Genomic DNA, 22,927 nt, shown 5'->3' with positions numbered 1-22,927 from the left:
AACAGTGCCCAAGGGTCCTTTTCTCCACACCCTTGCCAAGACTTCCTAGTTCTTGTCTTTTTGGTAAAAGCCGAACAGGTGTGAGATGATATCTCACTGTGATTTTGATTTGCATTTCGCTGATGATTAGTGATGTTCAACACCTTTCATGTACCTATTGGCCATCTGTATATCTTCTTTGGAAAAATCTCTATTCAGATCCTCTGCCCTTTTTTTTTTTGTCGTACATGGGCCTCTCACTGTTGTGGCCTCTTCCATTGCGGAGCACAGGCTCCGGGCGTGCACGCTCAGCGGCCATGGCTCACAGGCCCAGCCGCTCCGCGGCATGTGGGATCCTTCCAGACCGGGTCACGAACCCTCGTCCCCTACATCGGCAGGCAGACTCTCAACCACTGCGCCACCAGGGAAGCCCCCTCTGCCCATTTTTTAATCCCTGTCACTTCTGTCTTCACTCTAGGGATTCTGCAGTTGGACCAGGTCATCCAGGTGCTGCTGACCACGGGCATGTTTGTTGGTGGATTTCTGGGCTTTCTACTGGACAACACCATCCCTGGTAGGGCTCACCTCTGCTCTGTAAGCTGGCAGTTTGGGTAGATGGTCAGCATTTGGGTCACCCACATTGCTTCTCTAGCCCCAGTTCTCATGTAAGACTGGCCACAGCATACCCTGAGTGGGCCCTGCATCTGGGTGGGGTGTATGGGCCTGTACTAGCTTTCTAGGGCTGCCATCGCAAAATGCCACAGACTAGGAGGCTTAAACAACCGAAATGTATTTCCTCACAGTTCCAGAGGCTAGAAGTCCAAGAACAAGGTGTTGGCAGGATTGGTTTCTCCTGGGGCCTTTCTCCTTGACTTTCAGATGGATGGCCTTTCCTTCCTGTGTGTGCATCTCTGGTGTCTCTCTGTGTGTCCTAATCTCCTCTTCTTATAAAGACACCAGTCAGATTAAATTAGAGCCCACCCTAAAGATCTCATCTTTACGTCTTTAACTAAATCACCACTTTAAAGATTCTATCTCCAAATACAGTCACATTCTGAGGTTTGTGGGGTTAGGGCTTCAACACGATTTTTTTTGGGGGGGGGACACAATTCAGCCCATAAAAGGACCCTAAGGTGAGAAATACACCAGAAGCAAAAAGCAAAAGACATAGCCCCAGCTCTCTTAGAGCCTGCCGTCTAGTTGACGAGGGAGAGAATGCATGTGTTCATTTATTCATATTCCAGTAAAAACCACAGCAAGTACACTGTGTTCCAGGTGCTCTGTATTGAGGATACAAAGGGCTGCAAGACATGCCCCCCTGCCTTCTAGAAACTCACAGGCTAGTAGGGGAGAGAGACACGACAACAGACCATTACAGTACAGGGAAGTAAGTGTGATGATGAGCAAACGAAGCCCATGAGCGCAGAGGTGAAGAGCGCAGAGCTGCCCTCACTGGTGGCTTTCAGTGCTCCCTTCTTGATCCTCCCATGGCCCCTTGAAAGGACCTCTGTGATAGCTCCTGCTTCGTGGTATTCCATTTCCCACATTTCTTCTCTCCACCAAATGTAAAATGCATCTGCATTCCAGAAACACTGAAATATAGAAAGGTCTGCTCTGGAAGATGAGGAAAGAACAGTGGTTCATAGAAGGTCGTACCCCGGAGCTCAGGGAACACCTGATGATGAGCTGAGTTGAGCTGAGCTGATTCTTGGGATGGGCTTGGAGGGGGAGGAGGGGCTGCTGGCAGGTGCAGGGCACTGAGACGAGGCCTCGTGAGTGCCTGCAGCGGGGGCCAGAGGCTTCCGCCCCCTCCCTCAGGGCCTAGGCTTGACTGCTTGCTGGCTCTCTTTAGGAAGCCTGGAGGAGAGAGGCCTCCTGGCGTGGAATCAAATCCAGAAGTCTGAGGAGACTACGAAGATCTCGGAGGTCTACAGCCTCCCCTGGGGGATCGGCACCAGGTTCTGCGCATCCTCCTGCACCCGATGCCTCCCCTTCTGGCCCAAACTGGAACGTGGTGGGAGAGGTGAGGTGGGGGTGAGCCAGCTGACGCTCTGCTCCTGGGACCCCTCAGAAGAGCGACCCAAGGGCGCCACAGACACCAGGATGTAAGGACGCTCCTTCTGCACGTCCCAGAGGCTTCACTATCCCCCCACCCAATGTGCTGAGCTCCCCACTCACGTATGGAGGGGACCCTGCCCTCTTGAGTACCTCTGCACCCCGCACGGGGTGGCAGCCAAATAAGTATTAGATTAAGACCATGACAAGCATGCTTTGACCCAGTCACTTAGTCACCGAGGTCTGGCCTCAAGCTGCTTCCTTCCACCATGCTCCAGCCCTCCCATCTCCAGTGTAAACCAGTCCTCCTGGCAGTATTTTGATGCATCGGGAGGAAGAGGCTTTGGGTGGGGCAGGCGACGGAGATGGGGCTGTTTGCTGAAAGGTGACGGGAACAGTTCTCTTCCTCCCCAAAGAGGCTGGAGGCCCTGCCAGCCCCCCCCAGGCCCTTCTCTTCCAGACGCTTCTTCTTCCAGGCCTCTCCCCTGCAGGTCCCTCCCCGCCAGGCCCCTGCCATTTGTGAACACCGAAGGGCCAGCAAAGCTACAATCCCTGCACCAGTCCTTGGGGTCAGACTGTGTATCACAGGACGGTATAGTGAGGCTGTGGGCCCTGGCGCTGTGGAGTCAGGACCAGGTTTGGATCCTAAGACTTAACCTGCATGTCAGGTTCTCACAGGGACATGAAACAGTCAAAGCATTTGAGAGGCCTTCAGTGGAGCAGAGCCACTGTTGTTATGATATATAAACTGTAAAGAGCCAGGCGAACCTGTTCTCTCTGCATCCTCAGTGGATTAGTCAGGATTCTCTAGAGAAACAGAGCCAATAGGGGGTGTGGGTGTGTGTATACACATACATGTCTGCAGAGAGATATATACATGTGTCCACACACACACATACATATATGGGGGTGGTGGGAGGGCAGGGCAGGGAGAGAGATTGACTTAAGGAATGGACTCATGTGATTGTGGAGGCTGGCAAGTCCAAAGTCTGCAGGGTAGACCAGCAGGCTGGGAAGAGTTACAGCTGGAGTCTGAAGGCAGTTACTGGCAGAATTCTTCTTCCTGGGGGAGGTCAATCTTTTGGTATTCAGTCCTTCAACTGATTGGATGAGGCCCACCCACACTATGGAGGGTAATCTGCTTTACTCAAGCTCTACTGATTTAAATGTTAATCTCTTCTAAAAAAATACCTTCATAGAAACACCTGGAATAATGTTTGACCAAATACCTGGGTACCATGGCCTAGCCACGTTGACATACAAAATTAACCATCACACCCAGTGTACAGGCCCAGGGGCCTCACCAGAAAGCACTCAGAACACTGTGGGATCTGGCTTGGACTCCGTTCAGGAGTCTTTATTATCAGAAGAAGCAGATGTAGCTGATGTCCTGGAGCACAGGAGGTCAACACTGTTCCTGGGCTCCTAGAACATGCCGGATGTGTGGTGGGCTCCAGAACTCTCTAGAACCCATCAAAACAATGCCCTGAACCCAGGTGTGCTGCAAGTACCCGGTGTCATGGGACAGATCCTGCCTGTCCTGTTCTTGGAAGGCTCGTGGCCTGGGCCTTGGGTGCATCCGGTACCCCCTGAATAGGAGCACAGTGGGAGCAGGTGTGTGCCCTGCAGCAGGCCAGCACCTCATACCAAACAACCCTGAAAGACTGACACGGGGCCACACTCCTCTTAAATACTTTATAATAATCAGAAACGACAACCATCAAAATGCTTTCAGGACAGCCCACTCCAAAACGTCCTGCAAGGCTGAGGCAGGGGCAACCTGGGCTGTGAGCATTCAAACTTGGAGACTGCCCGCCCTCCTTCACCCCTCCTGCTCCCACTGCATCACAGATCTTCATCGTCAAACGTCTCCGTGCACCTCAACATTACCGTCTCATCGTCGAAGGAAAGGTCTGGTTCCTGCAAAACACAGGTAGAAGAGGATTCCACTTTATTTAAGGGCTCTGGGCCTCAGGCAGAGGAGAAGGCCCCATCATCTCAGACGTGCCCCCTCCCTCTGTCTCTCCCCCACGTCTCTTCAGTGGTATCTTCTTCTTCAGGAAGTTAAAAGCAATGGGGGGCAGGGAGTCCATTTCTATTTCACTCCACTCAATACTCTGATCTCCAGAATGGCTTCTCCTGGATTCAACAGAACTGACTTCTTTCCTCTCCTGGAGATTCCTGGGATGCCATAAGAGAGACGGGGGCAGTCTTAAAGCTTTATCCAAATGCCCTCAACAGAGGATGGTGAATTACACCATTATGCACCCACCAGCTATTTCAAAAAAAAAAAAAAGGGAATGAGATCCCTCTCTATCCGTAGGATAAACTATTTTAAAAGGGCAAGGTACAGAGCAATGTGTATAGTAGGCTACCATTTGTGTTTGAAAGATTACATAAATATCTGGAGAATACCTTTGGATGGCTGTACAGAAACTGGGCATGGTAATTGCCTTCAGGGAAGGGAATGCGATAGTAAGCAAGGGACAGTGGTAGGCGAAAGACTACGTTTTCTTTGTATATCTTTTGGTAACTTTCGAACTTTAAACCATGTTCATGGGTTAGCTGTTTGGAGATAATTTTTTAAAAGAAACAGCGCTATGTCTGTTTAGCAAGGGTTTCTCAGTCCCTTAACAATGACCCCAGCCAACCTCTCTGACTCCCCATTACCTCTTCCCCTAACCGTACATTCCTGGGTTTATGTTCTTCCTACCTCTCCGCACCCCAGCAGAAAATCAGCCCTGTAATTAGTTAGCCCTGATGGTTAGGGGTTGATCCCCTTGGGCCCCGGGAAGCACCCCTAATCCAGCCAACCATCTTATGAACATGGGACCTGGTCCCCAGGGTGACGGCCAGATTGGGGGTGACTGCCAATGAAGCCTCTCCAGCTCTGGAGAGCGGCCCCCACCTGCTGTGCTCTGCTGCTGGGGGAGGGGCGCACGAGAGCCCGGGGATCCAAGAGGGGGAAGAGCTGCTAGAAGGAAAATCACCCAGACCCATCGTTCAGGGTGAGGATGCGGCAAAGGTTGAGAAAAGAGGGAGTCGGAGCATAGTGGTTGCCCGGAGCCCAAGCGTCCTGGGAGGGAACCACACGCTGGAGTCTCTATCACACAGAGTGCTTGAATGTCATTCCAAATGTTCTACTTCCTTAAGCCTCTGAAAACGGTGATGAGGCATTTTTAAGCTGCAGATTTGTGAAAGCACTAGTCTGTGAGGTGTTTGCTGGGATTGGGTGCTGCAGTGTGTTGAGTAGTGTTCCCTCTAGTTCATATCCTCCTGAAACCTATTGGGAAATAGAGTCTGTGCAGATGTAAGATTAGTTAAGGATGTCAAGCCGAAATCATCTGGATCTAGGGTGTGCCCTCAACCCAAATGGCTGGTGTCCTTACAAGATGAGAGGGACGGAGAGATACACAGCAGAAGGCCATGTGAAGACGGGGGCAGTGACTGCAGTGATGCAGCTACAAGTCAGGGGATGCCGAGGATGGCTGGGAGCCACCAGGAGCTAGGAGGAGGCAAGGAGGAATCCTTCCCTAGAGCTTTCAGAGAGAGCGTGGCCCTGCCAACACCTTGATTTGGCCTTCTGGCCTCCAGAGCTACGAGAGAATAGATTTTTGTTGTTTTAAGCCACCAAGTTTGTGGTAATTGTAACGTCAGCCCTAGGAAACCAGTACAGGTACTAATTAAGCTTCATCCAACCACCTCCCATGAAGCTGATAGCGGGGGACAAACGGGGAAGAGAATGCAGTTGCCCTCTTTACAAACCATCTACCAAGCCTGAGGCCTCCTGCACGAGGACACTCTTGAACAGCCTGTTCAAAATACAGATTTCTGGGGCTGCATCTCGCAACACTGGATGGGAATCTTGGGTGTGGGGACATCAGGAGTCTGCATTTCCAGTGAGCTCCCAAGGCGATTCAAGTCTGAGTACCTCTGCTTTCCATGGGTGCTCCAGCCCTGCCTGTTCTTTCTTTCCTGCCATGTGTAGAGAAAGGAAGCAGGGAAAGCAAAGACTGTCCCATCGATCCATTCTCAAGGCCTTGGTAAAGTGAACTGACTTCACTGTGTCGAGAGAAAGGGACACAGTGGTCAGAGCCGGTGGCCAAGGGTTGGGAGGTGGAGAGCAAAGCACAGGGAAGGGCCCTGGCTCCAAGTGGAGATTCAGAGTGGTCTTGGCAGAGGGAAATGAAGGGTTAGCAGGAAGAGGCCCCATGGAAAAGCTGTCCGAATTATTTGAGACATTTCCATCCCTATCACTTACCTTTTTTAATGAACAGCTATAGTTTTGCTAAATTCGTGAGAAGATCAATGGCTATGAACCTGAAAGGGCCTGTCCCCTTGGCAGCTCAGGCATAACCCTCTACCTCCGTGGAAGCTTCCAGGAATGGACCTTCTAACCAAGACCCCCCACAGTGCATGTCCCCGTGGGCTGCACAGTCAGCTTTTTGGAAGCAGAAATTAATATCCTTCAAAAGCTGGCAGCAAATATTACCCCGGGGTCTCCGAAGACGACGAAACGGTCTGGCCTCTTAGAAAGGCATAAAGGAGTCACACAACATGTAGGAATGCCTGCGAAGGGCCAGGCCCCGGAGGTCTGGTCCCGGCATCAAGGGACTCCCCAGGCTCAGGTCTGCCCTGAAAAGCATCCCTCTGTCTCTCCCCTCCATTTCCCCGGACATCCTCCGTTTCACAGGATGCATTAGGCTGAAGTCAACCACCCGCGGAAGAACGTCCTCCCGCCAGGGTGTGAGCTGGGGGGGCTGTAGCTGGGTCTCCCCTCCAGAGCCCTTCCCGCCCTCCGAGGGGAGGTGAGCCAAGGCCTCACTGTGCTCTGCTCCGTCCTACCTGTTTGAACTGAGTGTCAACACAGCAAAGGCCTTTAAAAAAATTGACGATCTGCAGGTAGAGCTGAAACTTGTCCTCGGGATTTTGTGGGTTGCAGACAGCCAGCACGGAACTGACAGCAGAAAGGAGGAAGAAACAGCAAACCTTTAAAATCCTAACGTTTTACCTCTGTTTGTACCCACTAAAATATTTGGATTACAGTGGGAGCCAAGCACTTTGAAGCACGCAGCTGAGCCCTCCATGGAAGGTTTGCATGGCCCCAGTTCCAACATCATGTCTGGAACCTGCTGGGAAAGTGAGACTACAGGGAGGCAGGCCCGCATGCCTAGCTTAGTGTTCTGAGCTGCGGCCTGTGGAACAAGGAGCGAGATTTCCTCTCCTCCCGGAGTCAGGCTCGTACAGCAACGCCATACGGTTCTGCTCCCACCGGTGGTTGCCCAGGCTCGGGGGGCTCAGGGCACGATCGACATCAGCCCCTTGAGATGCCTCCGCTCAGGAGGTCTAACACGGAACACGGGCCTGGCGCAGAGGGCAGGCTGCTTTGCAGATTCCTTTCCTGCTGCTTCCTGGGACAAGGGGAGAAGCCTGCCAACAGGACCGTGAATCAGGCCTGGACAGCTGACTTCCTGCTGGAGTGAGGTCTCACAGTCAGCGTGGGAACCCCTGGCAGCAACCCCTGCCTTTTCTAGGGAAAATAGAAAAAAAATTTTTTAATTGGTTGGTTTTTGTTCCATCAGTAGAATGAGGAGTTCCAAGTACACTTTGGCCACTTTTCAACAAAATTGTCTTCACAGCCCAAGCCCAGCTCAGAAACAGGAACGTCTGTCTCCAGCCAGTTTCAGCCAAATCAGACTCCACACACGGCTGGGAAGAGCCTGAGTCACCAGGGAAAAGCGCTTTGAGATTTGGGGCAAGTCTGGTTGGGCTGGGGGCGGTGGGGTGGGAGCAGAGGAGCAAATGCTTCCCCCTGACCTGCCAGCAGGCGGCCAGGGCTCCAGGCCGTAGCCACAGGCCTCGGGGAGAATGGACATGTTCTTTGGGATCACGAGGACATGAACGTCAGCCTCACTCCCAAGGCAGAAAAACTAAATTTTCTTGCTTCTTTCTAGCCGGCTATGCAAAGGGCCTGTGCCTTCAGGCTGTAAGACCACAGCTTTTCAAAGCAGCAAGGGAATTTCCATCCTAAACTTTCTTTCTGAGAAAACACACCTGTTTTCTTTTTTTAAAACAAGCTCCTTCTTGTTTTAACATCTCCCCAGATGCTCTTCTCACTTCAGGGCGTCAGCCATCCCCTCCTCCCCTCCTTCCACATCCTTCCCATCAGCACCATGAAAAGCAGCTTCTCCCCTTGTGCGACTCAGAGCCCAGGGCACCGGGCCTGTTTCCACGTTGGCCCCGGCTCTCTATGGCCCAGAGCCCCCCGCCCACCTCCTGAACCAGACCGACTGCTGTAACCTGCCCATGGCCACCTAACCCCGGGGAACAGTGCAGCACAAGCCACCTGGAGTTGATAACCTGGTGTGTCTCAGCCCTGGGCCACAATGGAAGAACTGTCAGCTCTGAAGAAGCCCCAAACAACATCATCCCCAGGGCAATGGCACAATCCTAGGACCTACTTTGAATCACAGAAAAAAGTGGATTTCCAAGAACTTCCACTGAATTATGCTCCCTTCTGAGAGGCTGCTGGGGAGAGGCCCGTAAACACCCCGACAGGGGTGCCCACGCACACACACACTCATATACACACACAGTCTCACACCCCCATCTTCACCTGGAGCTAGATGTACTTGGAACCTCACTTTTGTCCAGGAAACTTGCCACATCGAAGGCATCTTCAAAAAGGATCTGAAAGGAAGCACAAAACTTCATGTGTCAGAAATACCCCTACACTTTGACGTTTGCTCTGGGCGGCTGGGGGAGAGACGCGTAGAAAGCCTCTCTACCCCTCAGCCCCAAATGGGTGCATCTTAAAGCTGAGGCCCAAACCCCGGCTCTCTGCTTGGTGACCTTTCCAGAGGATGAGTATTAAGTTCTTGCCCACCCAGAACAAACTGCCAACCCCAGAGGTGGCTGAGAGATGGGGAAGCACCGGGGACCATGGTCTCCTCCTTTTAAAGAAAGCAGGAGCTCAGGTGCGAGATGCAACAGCCAGAGGTGAGCCTCAGTTTACACTGGAAAGGGCTCATCTACTCCTCCCGAGGGGCAGAGGCTGTCTGAGCCCAGGATCCACAATCCAGCGGTTTCATGCCAGGGCAGCTGGACAGAGGTTAAGGGGGCTCTGGGGTTAAGCTGCAGGAAAGCCGACTCCCAGCCTTGCCACTCACTAAGCTGTGACTTAATTTCCCAGATCCCAAAGGGAATCACAACAGTGCCTACCCCTAGGGATGCTGCAAGAATCAAATGATGTATGGGCAGCACCTGGCACAGAATAATGGCTCAAATATGCTAGCTATTATTGAATACTATGTGCTTTGTAAAAGAAACAAGGTTCATCTTGGAAATGGAAAATAGAAACAAAGTTAAAATCACTGAGAAACAGTCCCACCCAGAGATGTCCATTGTTGACATACTGATCTGTTTCCTCCAGTCATTTCCCAGGGCATATTATAGCATATATTTCCTATTTTGGAATCTTGCTATTTAGAAAGTTCTCAGTTCTGCTTTTTAAAAATTTGTTGACAAATATTAAATATTCCATGGGAACATGATATACACTTAGCATTGCAGGATTTAGTAAATATACAGGATATGCTTGGTTAAATTTGAATTTTACATAAAGAATGAATAATTTTTTGGCATACAAATGTCCCAAGTATTGCATGGACACTCTTATATGAAAATTTTAACTAGCTGTGCTTTTTACCCCTTCTATATGAGAGTCAAGAGGGCATTCTCTGATCCTAGTTGGCAGGTTCTAGCAGGTTCCCCAGGGTCTCCTCCCCTCTTACCTGGGGACACATTGCTCTTTGTCTGGGGGCCTTCTGTCTGCCCTTCGTGTCTTTTTTTTTTAAAGCTTTTTTTTTTTGATGTGGACCATTTTTAAAGTCTTTATTGAATTTGTTACAATATTGCTTCTGTTTTATGTTTTGGTTTTTTGGTGGCAGGGCATGTGGGATCTTAGCTCCCCGACCAGGGATTGAATCCGACCCACTGCATTGGGAGGCGAAGTCTTAACCACTGGACTGCCAGGGAAGTTCCCCACTTCATGTCTTCTTACAATTCACTTTCCCGGAACTGAATTCCCTGGGACTCTGGAATTGTGAATTGTACTCCTGGCTTTCTGGACATTTTCTGGTGTCCTTCTTTTTGATACCCCTTTGGTCACCTCAAAGAGGATTTGGGAAGGGGTCACTGAAAGGCCTGGGCTCCTGTGTCCATCAGCACAGAAGCCCATTGTCTCCGTGTTCCTTCCCAGCAGGCCTGAGGCAGGGACGCAGGACTTAAATTCCTTCCCTCAAATCCATCAGCCCATCACAGTCACAGGCCACACACCATCCTCACCTGTGCAAACCCCTCTCCCAAGCCAGCTCTTGGGGGCAGCATGGCCAGGCTCTGAGGTCCTTCTGGGGCACCCAGCACACTTACGGGGCCGCACCTCTCAGAAGTGATCCCGAGTCCAGGGGTTGGCCCCAAACGCAACTGTTCCACAGCAAAACCTCTCAGGTGGACCAGGAGCTGCAGAGGTTTCACTGCAACTAATTTAGAAGCCACAGCAGGAGTAACTGGCTCTGTACCTACCCTGGGCATAACTGTCATCTGTTCCACTCACCTTGTCACTCAGCCCTGGGCTGGCCCAAGCCTGGGGATGGCAATGCAGTCAGAGCCCTGCTCTGGGCATGGCTAAGAGACTCTGCTGCCAGCTTCCCTCAACACCAGAAGAATGTGAGCCCTTAGCCCTTCCTGAAAAAGCCCAGACAAGCTGCTTCCGTGATTTGGAGACATTGGATTCTGAAGTTTTCTCTTTGGGTCTGCTCCTCCTTGAGGAAAGGTTTGTGCTGCAAACACGTGTGCAGTCAGCTTACAGTTTGACAGAATTTTCATGCATTTGACATACATTTTCTTTTGCCTTCTTTGTTGTGGGACCCCAGGGCCAGGCACTTTGAGGCTACAAAGACATCTATCCTGGCTGATGCTTGCCTTGGGTTGAGGTCTTTTGGGGCTGGTTGTCTGGCCCTGCTTTGGCCATTATGGAGGAGAGCTCACATCCTCTCATGGTGGACCCAACATTTCGTGGATAGTCAGATCAGAAACCATAGTCCAGTGGAGTGGCGAATGGGGGGTGGGGACGGGGCATGGGTGGTAGCGGTTGACTGTGGCACATCTGCCCTGCGAATTCCGTCGACTAACACCCGCAGTCATCAGTCACCTGGGGTGCTTGTTCAAAATGAGATTCTGAGCCATCCCCTTGGGGACTCGGATTCAGTGGGTCTGGGGTACTAGCCAGGCACCTGTCTTTTTTTTTTAAAGATTTATTCATTTGGCTGCCTTGGGTCTTAGTTGAGGCATGTGGGATCTTTTTTTTTTTTTTAAAGCCTATGCTATCGAATTTATTTATTTATTTACTTATTTATTTACTTATTTATTTATTTAGCTAGCTAGCTAGCTAGCTAGCGGTACGCGGGCCTCTCACTGTTGTGGCCTCTCCCGTTCCGGAGCACAGGCTCCGGACGCGCAGGCTCAGCGGCCATGGCTCACGGGCCCAGCCGCTCCGCGGCATGTGGGATCTTCCCGGACCGGGGCATGAACCCGTGTCCCCTGCATCGGCAGGCGGACGGTCAACCACTGCGCCACCAGGGAAGCCCTGGGATCTTTAGTTGAGGCATGTGGGATCTAGTTCCCTGACCAGGGATAGAACCCGGGCCCGCTGCCTTGGGAGCACAGAGTCTTAGCTTCTGGACCACCAGGGAAGTCCCCAAGCACCTGCCTTTTAACTAAACTCCACTTGAGAAGCATCAGGGGAGATCAAGGAGGGCAGAGCATAAACAGGTGACCAAAGGGCAGAGACTTGAAAAACTCTGTGATGAAGGATACAATGCTTGAAGCAGGAACTATGTGCCCTGGACAAGTCCTGCCACATGCTAGGCCTTGTCTGTGAACTGGAGACTGGACAAGGTGACCACTGCTCTCCAGGCCTGGGCCCTGGTGGCTGGGAAGCCTCCCAGAGAATGGGGCCTCCAGGGCTGGCCCCCAGCATCAGAGGCACTTAGAGGAGGTTCTCTGGCTCTAAGACTCCCCAGAGAGACACTGGACGTCCCCTCCAAGCGACCACCCGCGGAGGAGTATTTGGAAAGTCAGGGCAAAGCAGGGGTGGGGTCCATGGAAGCTAAATGTCCCGCAAAGCACTAGACAGACGCGGAGAGCAAAGAACTGCCCTCCCCGTTAGACAAGGGAGGGCAGATGCAGCCGCAGGTGGTAGCAGCAGCCTTCTGAGGCTGTCCTAATTCTGGAAGAGCAGCTGAGGGGCCCAGTTTGAGCTCAGCGCTGAGCTGACCGCTAACCTAACGCCACCCAACGCTCGGCACGGCTCACCATGGCTGTTCTTGCTGCTTGAACGCCGAGAAGCACATTTACGGCAGAGGCGTGGTTGCCTCCTCTGCGTTCCGCAATGCTCTTTGGGGTGGGAGCTGACCTGCTCTCAGGGATTGGGCCTGATTGATCCTATCTCGATTACTCATTGGCTCAGTAATCTGGCAATCTGGCCAATTCCGGCCAATGAGAGGGCAGGAGAGGTATGGTGCAAATTTCTGGGAAAGTTCTTCCTTGACCCTTAAGAAAGAGGGGCAGGGAATCTTTTCTCCTACCTGGTGTAGAAAAGGGATAACAACTTGATTGCTACCAGCTGCCATTCCACAGTCACCACACGGGGTGGGGGAAGTGGGGTGGGGAGGGAAGGTGAGATGCCGGCCTTGAGACGAGGCAGAGCAGGCAGACGGGAAGAGCCGAGTCGGCGGCGACGACGCAGGGAGACGAAGCGGAAGTCCTCCTGCCTCGGGCCCTCCCTGGGTGTGCCGAGTACATTTCCTCTTGGCTTAAACAGCGAGTAACTTGAAGCCGAAAGAATCCTAGTGCGTACAACCTTCTAAACCTTCTTTTCTGTAATCCCCATGGAAAGGCCAGGAAAGTAGCAGGGGAGAAATAACTGTGGTTCTGTGGTTGCGTATATAATGTCGGGAAAATCAGAAACTTACCGCGCGCGCCAGAATCCAGACAGCACCTCCAAGTTACTGTCTGACCCGGGCAGCTCCCTGGCATCTCCAGGCAAAGGTGATGCCCACCCTCCACCCTACCCGTCGGTCCGCTCACCTCCTCAGGGGTGGAGAAGAGCGAGCAGCTGGCCCCCTGGCTTTCCACTCCGCTGTCCTTCACGCTGCCCTCGGCACAGGCCGGCTCCTGACAGGCCCCCGCGAAGCCCAGGAGGCCGCTGTGCTTCTGCGCCCAGGCGTGCTGGAGGCTGGCCTTCCTCTCCTCGGAGAGGGTCTGCCACAGATGGGAGATGGCCGCAGACATGATGGGGAGGGTCACCTCCTGCGAGGAGACGATCCCGTTCTCGGTCAGAAGGTCCATCGTCTGCTTGTAAAAGTTGAGGTACCTGCAACAGAAAGGTCAGCAACTCCCGGACCTGAAGCCGGTGGCCCGGGGTCCCGCCCAAGCCGGCTCCTCGGGATCCCGTGGTGGCGGGGAGAGGGGAAGCGAGCACAGCACACAGGCCTTGCCCGCGCTGTGCTTCACCAGGGACTCAGCCTCACTGGCCGCGGCCTGCCCTGCCACTTGCAGAGTAGAAGCTATCTGGGGGACCATGGGCGACTTAGCTTTGTGCTTTGGGGGGTCCCTCCCCAAGTCCTCCCAGCGCCCCCTGTGAAGCTCTCTGTCGGACAAAAGAGAGGACGGGAGGCAGGGCAGGCTCAGCTCTCCCCCCAGGGGAAAACTGCTTCAAGTTTAGAGCCCAGACGTGTGCAGATATGATATGACCTCGCTTTAATTTGGAAGCTGTGGAGCGAGCCTCCTTCTACTGGGCCCGCCCCTCCCACATGGATGCGGAGGGCCTCAGGTTTGTGGAGGAGCGGTGAGGGACAGGGGAATCTGAGCCATCCATCCACTGCCTTTCTTACTCCAAGATTAATTAGTAAGGCTGCTGAAGCAGACCTGTGGTGTGTGTGCAGCAGTGGGGGTGGCTTTAGCTCTCATATCCCACCCACAGGCCCCCCAAAGTCACCCCAAATAAAGTCAGTCTAAGGAAACACAGTTCACGTGCTATGCAGATGTGGCTTCAGGACTATTTCTCTGGCTCCTCTAACAACCTCATCCCTGAGCCCCCGCCACGTGGAAATCCTGGAGCTTCCATGACTCGGGGCCTGCAGGACGCCCCAGGTGGAGCACCTGTCCCCCTCCCCACAGGGGCCCAGCTCTTCACACCGTTCAAATTCCAAGAGGTCTGGCAGCAAGGTGACCGAGGAGTTGAAGAGCTCCGCGTTTTTCTCCTCTGCCTTCTCCTCCTCTGCCTCGTCGTCCTCCTCTTCCTCGTCATCGTCCTCCTCCTCTTCTTCCTCCTCAACCTCCTTCCCGACTGCCTCGATTGGGCACCAGCTGTCGGAACCTTTCTGATGAACTGTATTTAATATCAGACTGGGGAGGAAATGGAAACAAGGTAATCCCTCATGAACATCAAGACTGAAATTCTTGACACAATTTTAGCATATACAGACTAAAGAAAAAAAACCTATATGATCATCTCGACAGGTGCAGAAAAGCGTTGGCAAAATTCAACGTCCATTCATGATGAAACTAGGAATAGAAGGGAATTTCCTCAGCCTAATAAAAGGCATCTACAAAAAACCTACAGCTAACATCATATTTAACAGTAAAAGACTGTTTCTCTGCTAAGATCAGGAATAAGACAAGGATGTCCTCTCTTACCACTTCTATTCAAAATTGTGCTGGAGATTAGAGCCTGTCCAATAAGGTGAACCAAAGAAATAAAAGGTGTACAGATTGGAAAGAAGAAATAAAACTGTCTTTATTTGCAGACAATGTGATTATCTATGTAGAAGATCCCAAAGAATCTACAACTATGTGACCAGAACTAAGGAAGCAAGGTTGCAGAATATAAGGTCAGTATACAAAAACCAATAGTATTTCTATAGACTAGCAATGAATAATTGGTAATTGAAATTTTAAAAAGTACCATTTACAATAGCACAAAAACCCATGGTTAAATACTTCGGTTTAAACTAAAAGCTCCATCTAGAAAAGAAAACAATGAATAAGTTGGGCTTCATAAGGTTTTTAATTCTGCTCTTCAGAAGACAGTTTTGAGACTGAAACAACATGACATAATTTGGAAAACCAGGACTTGTACCCAGAATCTCTTTATACTGATAGGAATAATCCCCAAGGTATCAGATTGAGTTAAAAAGCAAGTGTGCCAGAAGAAAACATAGGAGAAGTCTCAACCCCTCTTTCTCTCTCTCTAATCTCAGAGTGGAGGAAGCCTTTCTATTCACCCAACATCAGGTGCCATTACAGATGGACAGAGTAGACTTCATTTTTGCATGGACAAAAGAAAAAACAGAAACATTGAAAGCAAAATGGAAAACAACCAACCAAGGTACAATTGTTTGGAATCCATATACTAGAAAGAGGGCTGATTTCTTATGATACATAAAGCCCTTCTACCACTAAATAAGAAAAAGACCACCAACCCAATAGGAAAATGGGCAAAGAATAGGTTAAAAGAAGCTCCCAGGAGAGGAAATACAAATGATCCTGAACAAAGGCACTTAAGTTCACGCACAATTTAATTAATTAATTAAAATATAATAATTATAAAATGTAATAATCTATTCCTCTGCTGGTACCACAGTTTTAATTATTGTAGGCTTATAATAATTCTAGTGAAAAAATCCTCCCTAATTAATATGATTCTGAAAGAAATTTAGTCATCCTCATGTGGATAAGTGATACAAGTATTAATAAGATTTTAGTATGTGATAGTGGTCGTATGTTAAATCAGGAAGGAGAGGATGGCTTATGTAATAAATGTGGTGGGATCAGTAGCTAACATCTGCCTCACTGAGATCATCTCCCAGGCTGATTTCCAGGTGGGGCTAGTCTGATTTGTAAAACGTGGCCACAAACACCCTGCCACGTACACTCAACACACACACACACACACACACACACACACACACACAGACACACACCCCACTCTTGCTTCCACCCCCCGACGACCAAAGCAGTGCAGAGTGTGATTATAGGTGATCGTGTCCTTCTAATACTTTTCTGTATTCTCATGTTGTCTACAATGTGGATTTAATTTAATAATCTATCATTTCCCCCTGATTATTTCCCTTAGGATATAATAATACACACTTATTGTTTTAAAAAATGGGAAAATACAGAAAAGCACGGAGAAGAAAATAAAATTCATCAGTAGTAACCCCACCGAAAAAAGAGGAAACAACATCACTTCACCTCGGCAGGCTCTCAGGAGGTTCTGACAGTAAGTAGTTCGCAGTCCCCTTTTCAGAGTGAGTAAAATTGTTTATACACGTACTCCTGTGCCTCCTGAGAGGCCAGCCTGAATGTACACTGTGCTGGGCACGCCCTGGGGCCACCAGAGGTGATGAGGGCCCAGCCGTTGTCCCTAAAGTCCAGGCCGCTCTCGAAGCAGCTGTGCAGGATGGTGGTACAGGGCCTGGGTCATCCTTTGAGAGCACAGCAAAGACTAAGTCTACAAAGTACACATCAAAAAGTGCGAGAGTTAAATGTTCAAAATGAGATCATAAAAGTACGAGAAAGACATTGTTCGAATCAGCCTCTCTTGTCTGACTGTGACATTATAAAGGAGGTTCCCCTTTCAGCATCTGTGACACCTGAGTGTACTACTTTTCCTTTCCTCTCTGAAGTTCAGTTTGGTTTTTCTTAGGGTCCTACGAAGCTTGGAAAGTAGGCAGAGATTTGGATTTTCATTATTTTCATATATATCCTCAATAAAGCCATTAGGTGAGTTTCTTTAAAAGCTATAACACGATATGAACACTATGATCTCATTTCTCTACAAAATAATGTGCAAAATGAAAAAGACTAGGATATTCTTTAAGATTAACATTGATTTTCTTTTAGTGGTGAGATAATATGTATTTTAATTTTCTTTTTTGGGCATTTCTGTCTTTTTGACATTCTCTGTTAATAAGTAGGATTTTCATAATCGGGAAAAAATCCAATGCGTGTGATTCGAATAAAACAGAAAAGAAATCTCTCCAGCACAAGGCTGTTCTAAACAGGTAAGCAGCACCTCTTCCTCGGTTCTGTGTTCTGGAGGGGAAAGGTGGGCTGTGGAGCTGTAGCAGCACTGTGGCAGTAGAACAGCAGATTCTAGGTCTCCTGATGCTTGGGTGTCTTACCTGGGATTTCTAGAGTGCATGCTGGCATATTCTTCCTTGACCTCCTCTAAGCTGTTTACATTCCCATCCTCCAGGTTGAAGGATTCTATGAGGGAAGTTGAAGTCAAGGGTCACACATGATAGTTGGGACTTTGTCCAGTCCCTCCTGCCTTTCCGGCCTGGGTGGACCATGGGTGGTCGCTGAGCCCACCCAGGTTCAGTGTTAGGGCGTCAAGAGCCCAGTTTCACGTCTCCTTTTAGGTGTGCGGGGAGAGCACTAGAACAGGGGAAGAGTTTCTTGAACTGGACTTTCTCAGTCAAGACATGGAAAGTATCCCTTTCAGAATTCGGCTTTCACTAGCTTATGAAACCCAAATTCCCAGCCAGCCATGTCTCCCAGCCTGAGTGCAAGGAAGGGAGACAGCTTCTGCCCCTTGCTTTTGAGTTGGACAGGCCCCAGTCCACTTCTCTGGCCTCTCTGACCTGAGGAGGTCAGGCACCCTTCAACAGCACCTAGGAAGGAGCTCATCATGCTCACACAGCCCGCTGACGTCTGTCTGTCCTGCCAGACGCTAAGCTCCCTGAGGACAGGCGCATGGATCTCACCATACCCCTGGCCCAGGTGCAGTGCCTGACACACAGTAGGCTCTCAGTAAATATATGTTCACTTGGCTTAACCCAATCTCCTTGTTTTCAATAGAAAAACAAGCCAGCCCTTCCCTGGGAGGTAGAGGAGTGGCAGGTAGGGATCTCTTACCTTTCAGCTTCAGCAGAGTATCCAAGGTTTGTTCCAGCTCCTGAATACGATTCTTCGCCTTATTCAAAACCTGCCACTGAGGACAGAGACAGACAGTGCGGAAAAGCCAGGCTCCCACCACAGAGAAGGTTTTGCGGACACAGGAGCCCCTTTCCTGGCCTGAGGCCACCCTCCCTCGGGGGCAAAGCCTCAGTCCTTGACGCTGTCGACAGAAAAGGTAGGAAGTTTGTTCTGATCCACAGAAGGCATGACATTTACTTTGTATTCTGGAAATGGTTCTCACAGAAATATCAAAGTATTTGGAAACAATTAAGCTGAGCTCAGCAGACAACTAGGGTTGCACACTACTATATACGCTACGTGAAGTCGGCGTGGACGGTGACGGCACAGGTGGCCTGATGGTTAGAGCTCCAGGCAGCACGAAGGCCAATTAACTTCTGCTCGCTTGTCCCAGTGTGCGAGCGGCAGGTTAACATTAAACGTGCTAATATTGTTTGTTTGCTAAATGTGTACACTCTAGTTGATCTAAACATTGATCAAGTGCTCTGTCAACTTGAACTGTGAATTCCCTATTCTGCAAGAGCGGAACCACAAGCATTTCTGCCTCCCTCCCTCCCTCCCTCCCTCCCTTCTTTCCTTTTGTACTGTATGTAATATTACTACAGTCAAAATGGTAACCGCAAGATTATTCAAAAATGAGAAATGCTAAATGTTGTTTATTATGCAGACACCCGATGCCTGTCAGGAGTCCCACACCTTCATCCGGAATGTATGAGGGCAAAGCTGTGTGCTTAGCCCGGAGACACAGAGTAAACAAGACAGCCCTGCTTTCAGGCCGCTGACATTCTAACAGGGAAGATGAGCATGGAAACAACCACTCAACGCACAAAACACGTAACAACTGCGTGTAACACGCGCTAGAATTCAGTAAGCACCGCAAAGCGCTGTGGGAACGCACGGCAGCGGGAGGAGGAACCTATCTAACTGGAGGGCTCGATGGAGCCGGGCTTCCGGGCAGCTGAGCTCAGCTGAGCCCCAGAGTATGCATGGACTCTGAAGTGCTGGGGGACACAGGCCTCGCTCAGGGAGCTGCGGAAAGTGGGGAGGCGGTGGGAGAGGACGCCGTAGCAGCCAGGGGCCCACAGCCCAGGGGCTGCCATTGTAGACTCCCGCTGCCCTGGCTGGTGCACAAGAAGACTTGAGGAACCTCAAAGCACAGCGCTCTGAAGACCCAAAAGACAGCGACAGGAGAACACAGTGGACACAGGATCTCCTTTAGAGCAGGGGCCACCTGCTGTTTTACACTATCTGCTGCCCCTGTCCCACCCCGGCTTCAGGATTATACCGTTGGGTCAGCAAGGACTCTGTCCCCTCTTCGGACACTAGGGGCTGACAGGTGGCGTGAACCTCAGGCTTGTTCTCAGGGTGAGGCGAGGACTTTCTAGTCCTCTGGTCCAGGCTGGTCACCTGTGTCCGCACAGCCGGGCCACCCCACGCTCACCTCGCAGTCTCACTACGTCAACTGGACCAGCACAGAGCTAGGTAAGCCGGGTGCAATTCATTGAAATTCTGTTTCTAGAATGGTTTTGGCAGGCTGATTTTCTTAGGACCTTTGTCTGGGTTGAATTGTGTTCCCCTAAAAAAGATATGTTGAGGTCCTAACCCCCAGACTTGTGAGTGTGACCTTATTTGGAAATAGGGGCTTTCTACAGGTAATCAAGTTAAAAAGACATCATTAGGGTGGGCCCTAATCCAGTATGACCGGTGTCCTTATAAAAAGGGGAAATTTGAATGCAGAGACAGACACACACACAGGGAAGACAATATGAAGACACAGGGAGAAGACGGCCATGTAACTGGAGTGATGGCTCTGTAAGCCAGGGAACGCCAAGGATTGCCAGCAAATGCCAGAAGCCAGAAGAGGCAAGGAAGTCTTCTCCCCTAGAACCGTCAGAGGGAGCACGGCCCTGTGGACACCTTGATTTTGGACTTCTAGAGGCCAGACCTCTGAGACAATACATTTCTGTTGTTTTAAGCCACCTGGTGTGTGGTATTTTGTTCTGGCAGCCACAGACAACTAGGAACACCTTGCTACCACGCATACGTGCAGCTCACTCTTGTAGAGCAAATCCTTTCTCCATGGACATCACAAATGCAAAATTCAGGGTTGTCCCTCCAGCACGAAAGAGAAAGAAGGAGAGGACAGAAAACATCTGATCTCCAGACCGCCCTCTGGCTGTGCCATTCCAGGCAAACTGTCTAACTTTCTGGAGCCTCAGTGATACTAAGTGATACTCCTAAGTGATACTAACGTTCTAAACCACATATGACCGTGCTATGTTTTTCATGCTACTATATTGCAGAACTCCACAGCAGGCCTCAGGAAGACATGACGGTTGTCCCTGTTTAACAGGTGTGTTAACTGAAGCTTAGCGAGTAACCTGCCTCACGTGCACCGAGGCCAGTTAACATCCAGGCTCTCAACCACCACGTCGTGAGGTGTGAGTTTTAGGGGCTGCAAAGGGTTTTCCTCTAGATTCACTTCCACTCCTTACTGCCAGCCCTGAGTACCCGTTCTTTCTTCAGCTGTGCTGCAGGCTGTGCAAACTTCTTCACTGGCCAATGACAGGGACTTTGGGGTTTTCGTCACCCAGGGGACACAGAGCAGAGCTGTGCTGGACAAGCTCTTTGCTGAGAGGCCCAGATGTGGACTCTCTCTCCCCACCCTCACCTGAGTCCCGAGCCCCTGCGCCTGGCTCAGCCAGGGAGTAGCCCTCCCCATACCTCTCCCGCTACAACCCAGAGCCTTCCAGAGGAGCACGTGGGACCTCTGTGGATATTCTTCCAGCCCCAGTTGGAGCCCTGCACAAGGGCGCTCTGGGCGCCTTCCTGTAATTTCCACAGAGGCCCTGGCCCTGTGCCCACTGAGGGGCTCTTCTGTGTGCCTGCCCTCAGCAAGGCTCCGGTGCCAGCTCTGGAGGCAGGATGCTCCCACCCGTCAAATGGTCCCTCTCCATAAGTGCAGCTCTGCTGAAAGCACCAGCCCAGAGGGAAACCCATTGTCTGGAAGCAGTTGCAAGGCATCGGGCTGGTCCAGAGAGATGGACGGGGAAAGAAGGCCAGGTCTGGAGCCCGAAACCAGGCCTCCTCCTGGATCTGCCACCAACCAGCTGACAGGTCCTGTCTGGACTCCAGTTCCCTCCTCTTTTAAAAGAGGGTGGAGGGACTTGAGGCTGTCGGGGACCTCTCCCCTGTCGGAGACCTCCTAAATGCTTCCTGCAGTGATACCCACTCCATTCTCCCACCACCACCCAAACCCACCCGAACCTTCTGTGCTCCACCAGAGGCACTGATCAGCAATGAAAAAGCTGCATAAGGAGAAAGGCAAAATTAAGATCAGGAAAAGATAAATGCCTACCTGGAGAGCCCTGTCGCCTAGGGAAAGACCTGGTTGATGCATGAAAACTGAGAGGCACACACGGGCGTGTACTGGTGGGTGTGCTTTGGGGTACGTGTGTGTGCTTGGGCTGAGGACATAGGGTCTGGGCAGCTGCTAGAGGCTCACCACTGCCCGTGAGAGGGATGGGCATTGCAGTCACTGGCTCACCGGGCCTCTCGGGCCGTCACTTCCCCTCCAAGGCCAGGCTTGTCTGCAGCAGGTAGGTAAGGCCCGGCTCTCAGGCTTTACCCACATGCAGCAGCAGACAGAGTGTCATGAGGGGTCCGCAGCTGACCGCTGACCCACCCAGGCCGCAGCCCTCGGGGGCGGGAGCTCCAGGCCAGTCCCCATCTCGGCTCCATAGTCCCTCCATGCGTGGGACCTTTTCCTCCCTATCCTAAGGTCCCCGTACCTTTGAGGCTGTGAGATCAGAGTGGGAGTAAACGGTCTTCCTGAGGCTGTTGAAGAGCCCTGCCAGGGTGGCTCGGTGGCGGGCCTGGGACAGGCGTCTGCGGGCCACCCGCGGCTCGACCTTCTGCAGCTGTGCCAGGGACCAGGGCATTGCTCTGCCGCTGGGGTTATTGTCTTCTCCAGAGGTCTCCATGAGAAGCTGCAACGTACCAGGCTTTGTTTGGCCCTAAATAATAAAGATACAACATTAAAGAAAAAGGAAAGTGGATTGAAGCAGAAAGAAAGGGAAACAACTCCCAAGTAAAAGGTCCCAAACCAATGAGTCTAATCGATGACAGATACACAATAAATAACAGATGATACAAAATCTGTTATTGAAGCTCGACTCCTAAAACACAAGGTGCTCATATCTGACTTACAGTTGAAGGGCACAGCTGCTTTACACCAGGTCCTGGAAGTTTCCAGGACCTTGCAGGTACTCACCAGACACTTGTTAATTGACCACAGTGGCCAAGGAGAGCAAGCCGTACCCTGAGATCGCATTCTTTACAGTCTGTCAGAGGTGGAACAAGTATGTGTCCCACCCTTGGAGGTCTTTCCTACTGTGAGAAGGCACCCCTCTTTGAGTTGGGAAGTAGTTACACAGGTGTATGTAGTATATGAAAAGAATCCATCAAGGTGTATTCTTTAGATTCGTGAACTTTTCCGCATGTATACTGTACCTAAAAAAGAAGAGAACGCACTCTTCTACATGTGAAAGCAAAAAGGTACGTGACGGCAGAGAACTGGAAGCTGGGTTGCCTTGAACTGCTTCCAGTGGGTTCTGAAAATGATCATTATGTTGTCCTTGGTCACATCTAACTTTACAAATCAGGAGCCCTTCTCTAAGATAGGCGGTTCTAAGGCTGATAATGTAACGATTTTAATAAAAGATTGAGCCATGGATGGCTCTGCCAGCAATTTGAACAGGGGGCTGCATTGTCATCACCTCTATACTCGCAGGAGGTACTCAGCACTGGGGTTTGAGTGAATTAGGATGGGAGTTCTCCGCGGGGTCCA

At 50.9% G+C, this 22,927-nt stretch overlaps 2 protein-coding genes across 2 annotated transcripts in view; one reads left to right on the top strand and one right to left on the bottom strand.

The window, feature by feature from the left end:
• The window catches only part of LOC137228654 (solute carrier family 23 member 1-like), a 45,068-nt gene extending 42,281 nt beyond the window's left edge, over positions 1-2,787 (top strand). The window contains exons 11-12 of the mRNA XM_067745566.1: positions 458-553; positions 1,832-2,787. Coding sequence (XP_067601667.1) covers positions 458-553; positions 1,832-2,088 — 353 coding nt within the window. The 3' untranslated portion in view covers positions 2,089-2,787. The remainder of the gene's footprint in view (positions 1-457; positions 554-1,831) is intronic.
• A 689-nt stretch (positions 2,788-3,476) lies between these two features.
• STRA8 (stimulated by retinoic acid 8) lies at positions 3,477-22,088 on the bottom strand. The gene is made up of 8 exons (XM_067747098.1): positions 21,870-22,088; positions 18,019-18,094; positions 17,283-17,367; positions 14,293-14,502; positions 13,183-13,468; positions 8,651-8,724; positions 6,880-6,991; positions 3,477-3,954 (listed from the first exon to the last, which is right to left on the bottom strand). Exons 1-8 carry the CDS (start codon positions 22,059-22,061, stop codon positions 3,880-3,882), a joined length of 1,110 nt encoding a protein of 369 aa, XP_067603199.1. The 5' UTR covers positions 22,062-22,088; the 3' UTR covers positions 3,477-3,879.
• Positions 22,089-22,927: the final 839 nt, after the last annotated feature.

This window comes from Pseudorca crassidens, chromosome 8, assembly GCF_039906515.1.
Source record: "Pseudorca crassidens isolate mPseCra1 chromosome 8, mPseCra1.hap1, whole genome shotgun sequence".
NCBI lineage: Eukaryota > Metazoa > Chordata > Mammalia > Artiodactyla > Delphinidae > Pseudorca > Pseudorca crassidens.
Note: the sequence above shows the minus strand (reverse complement) of the source record. Positions and strands in the feature narration are given on the sequence as shown.

What these genes read in the sequence shown, in the direction of transcription:
- STRA8 (XM_067747098.1), bottom strand. Translation starts at nt 22,061, where the DNA reads ATGGAGACCTCTGGAGAAGACAATAACCCCAGCGGCAGAGCAATGCCC. An exon ending in TACTCTGCTGAAGCTGAAAG is followed by an intron (nt 17,368 to 18,018) that starts GTAAGAGATCCC and finishes CTTCCCTCATAG; the next exon opens with AATCCTTCAACCTGGAGGAT. An exon ending in TTGACACTCAGTTCAAACAG is followed by an intron (nt 3,955 to 6,879) that starts GTAGGACGGAGC and finishes TGTGTTTTGCAG; the next exon opens with GAACCAGACCTTTCCTTCGA.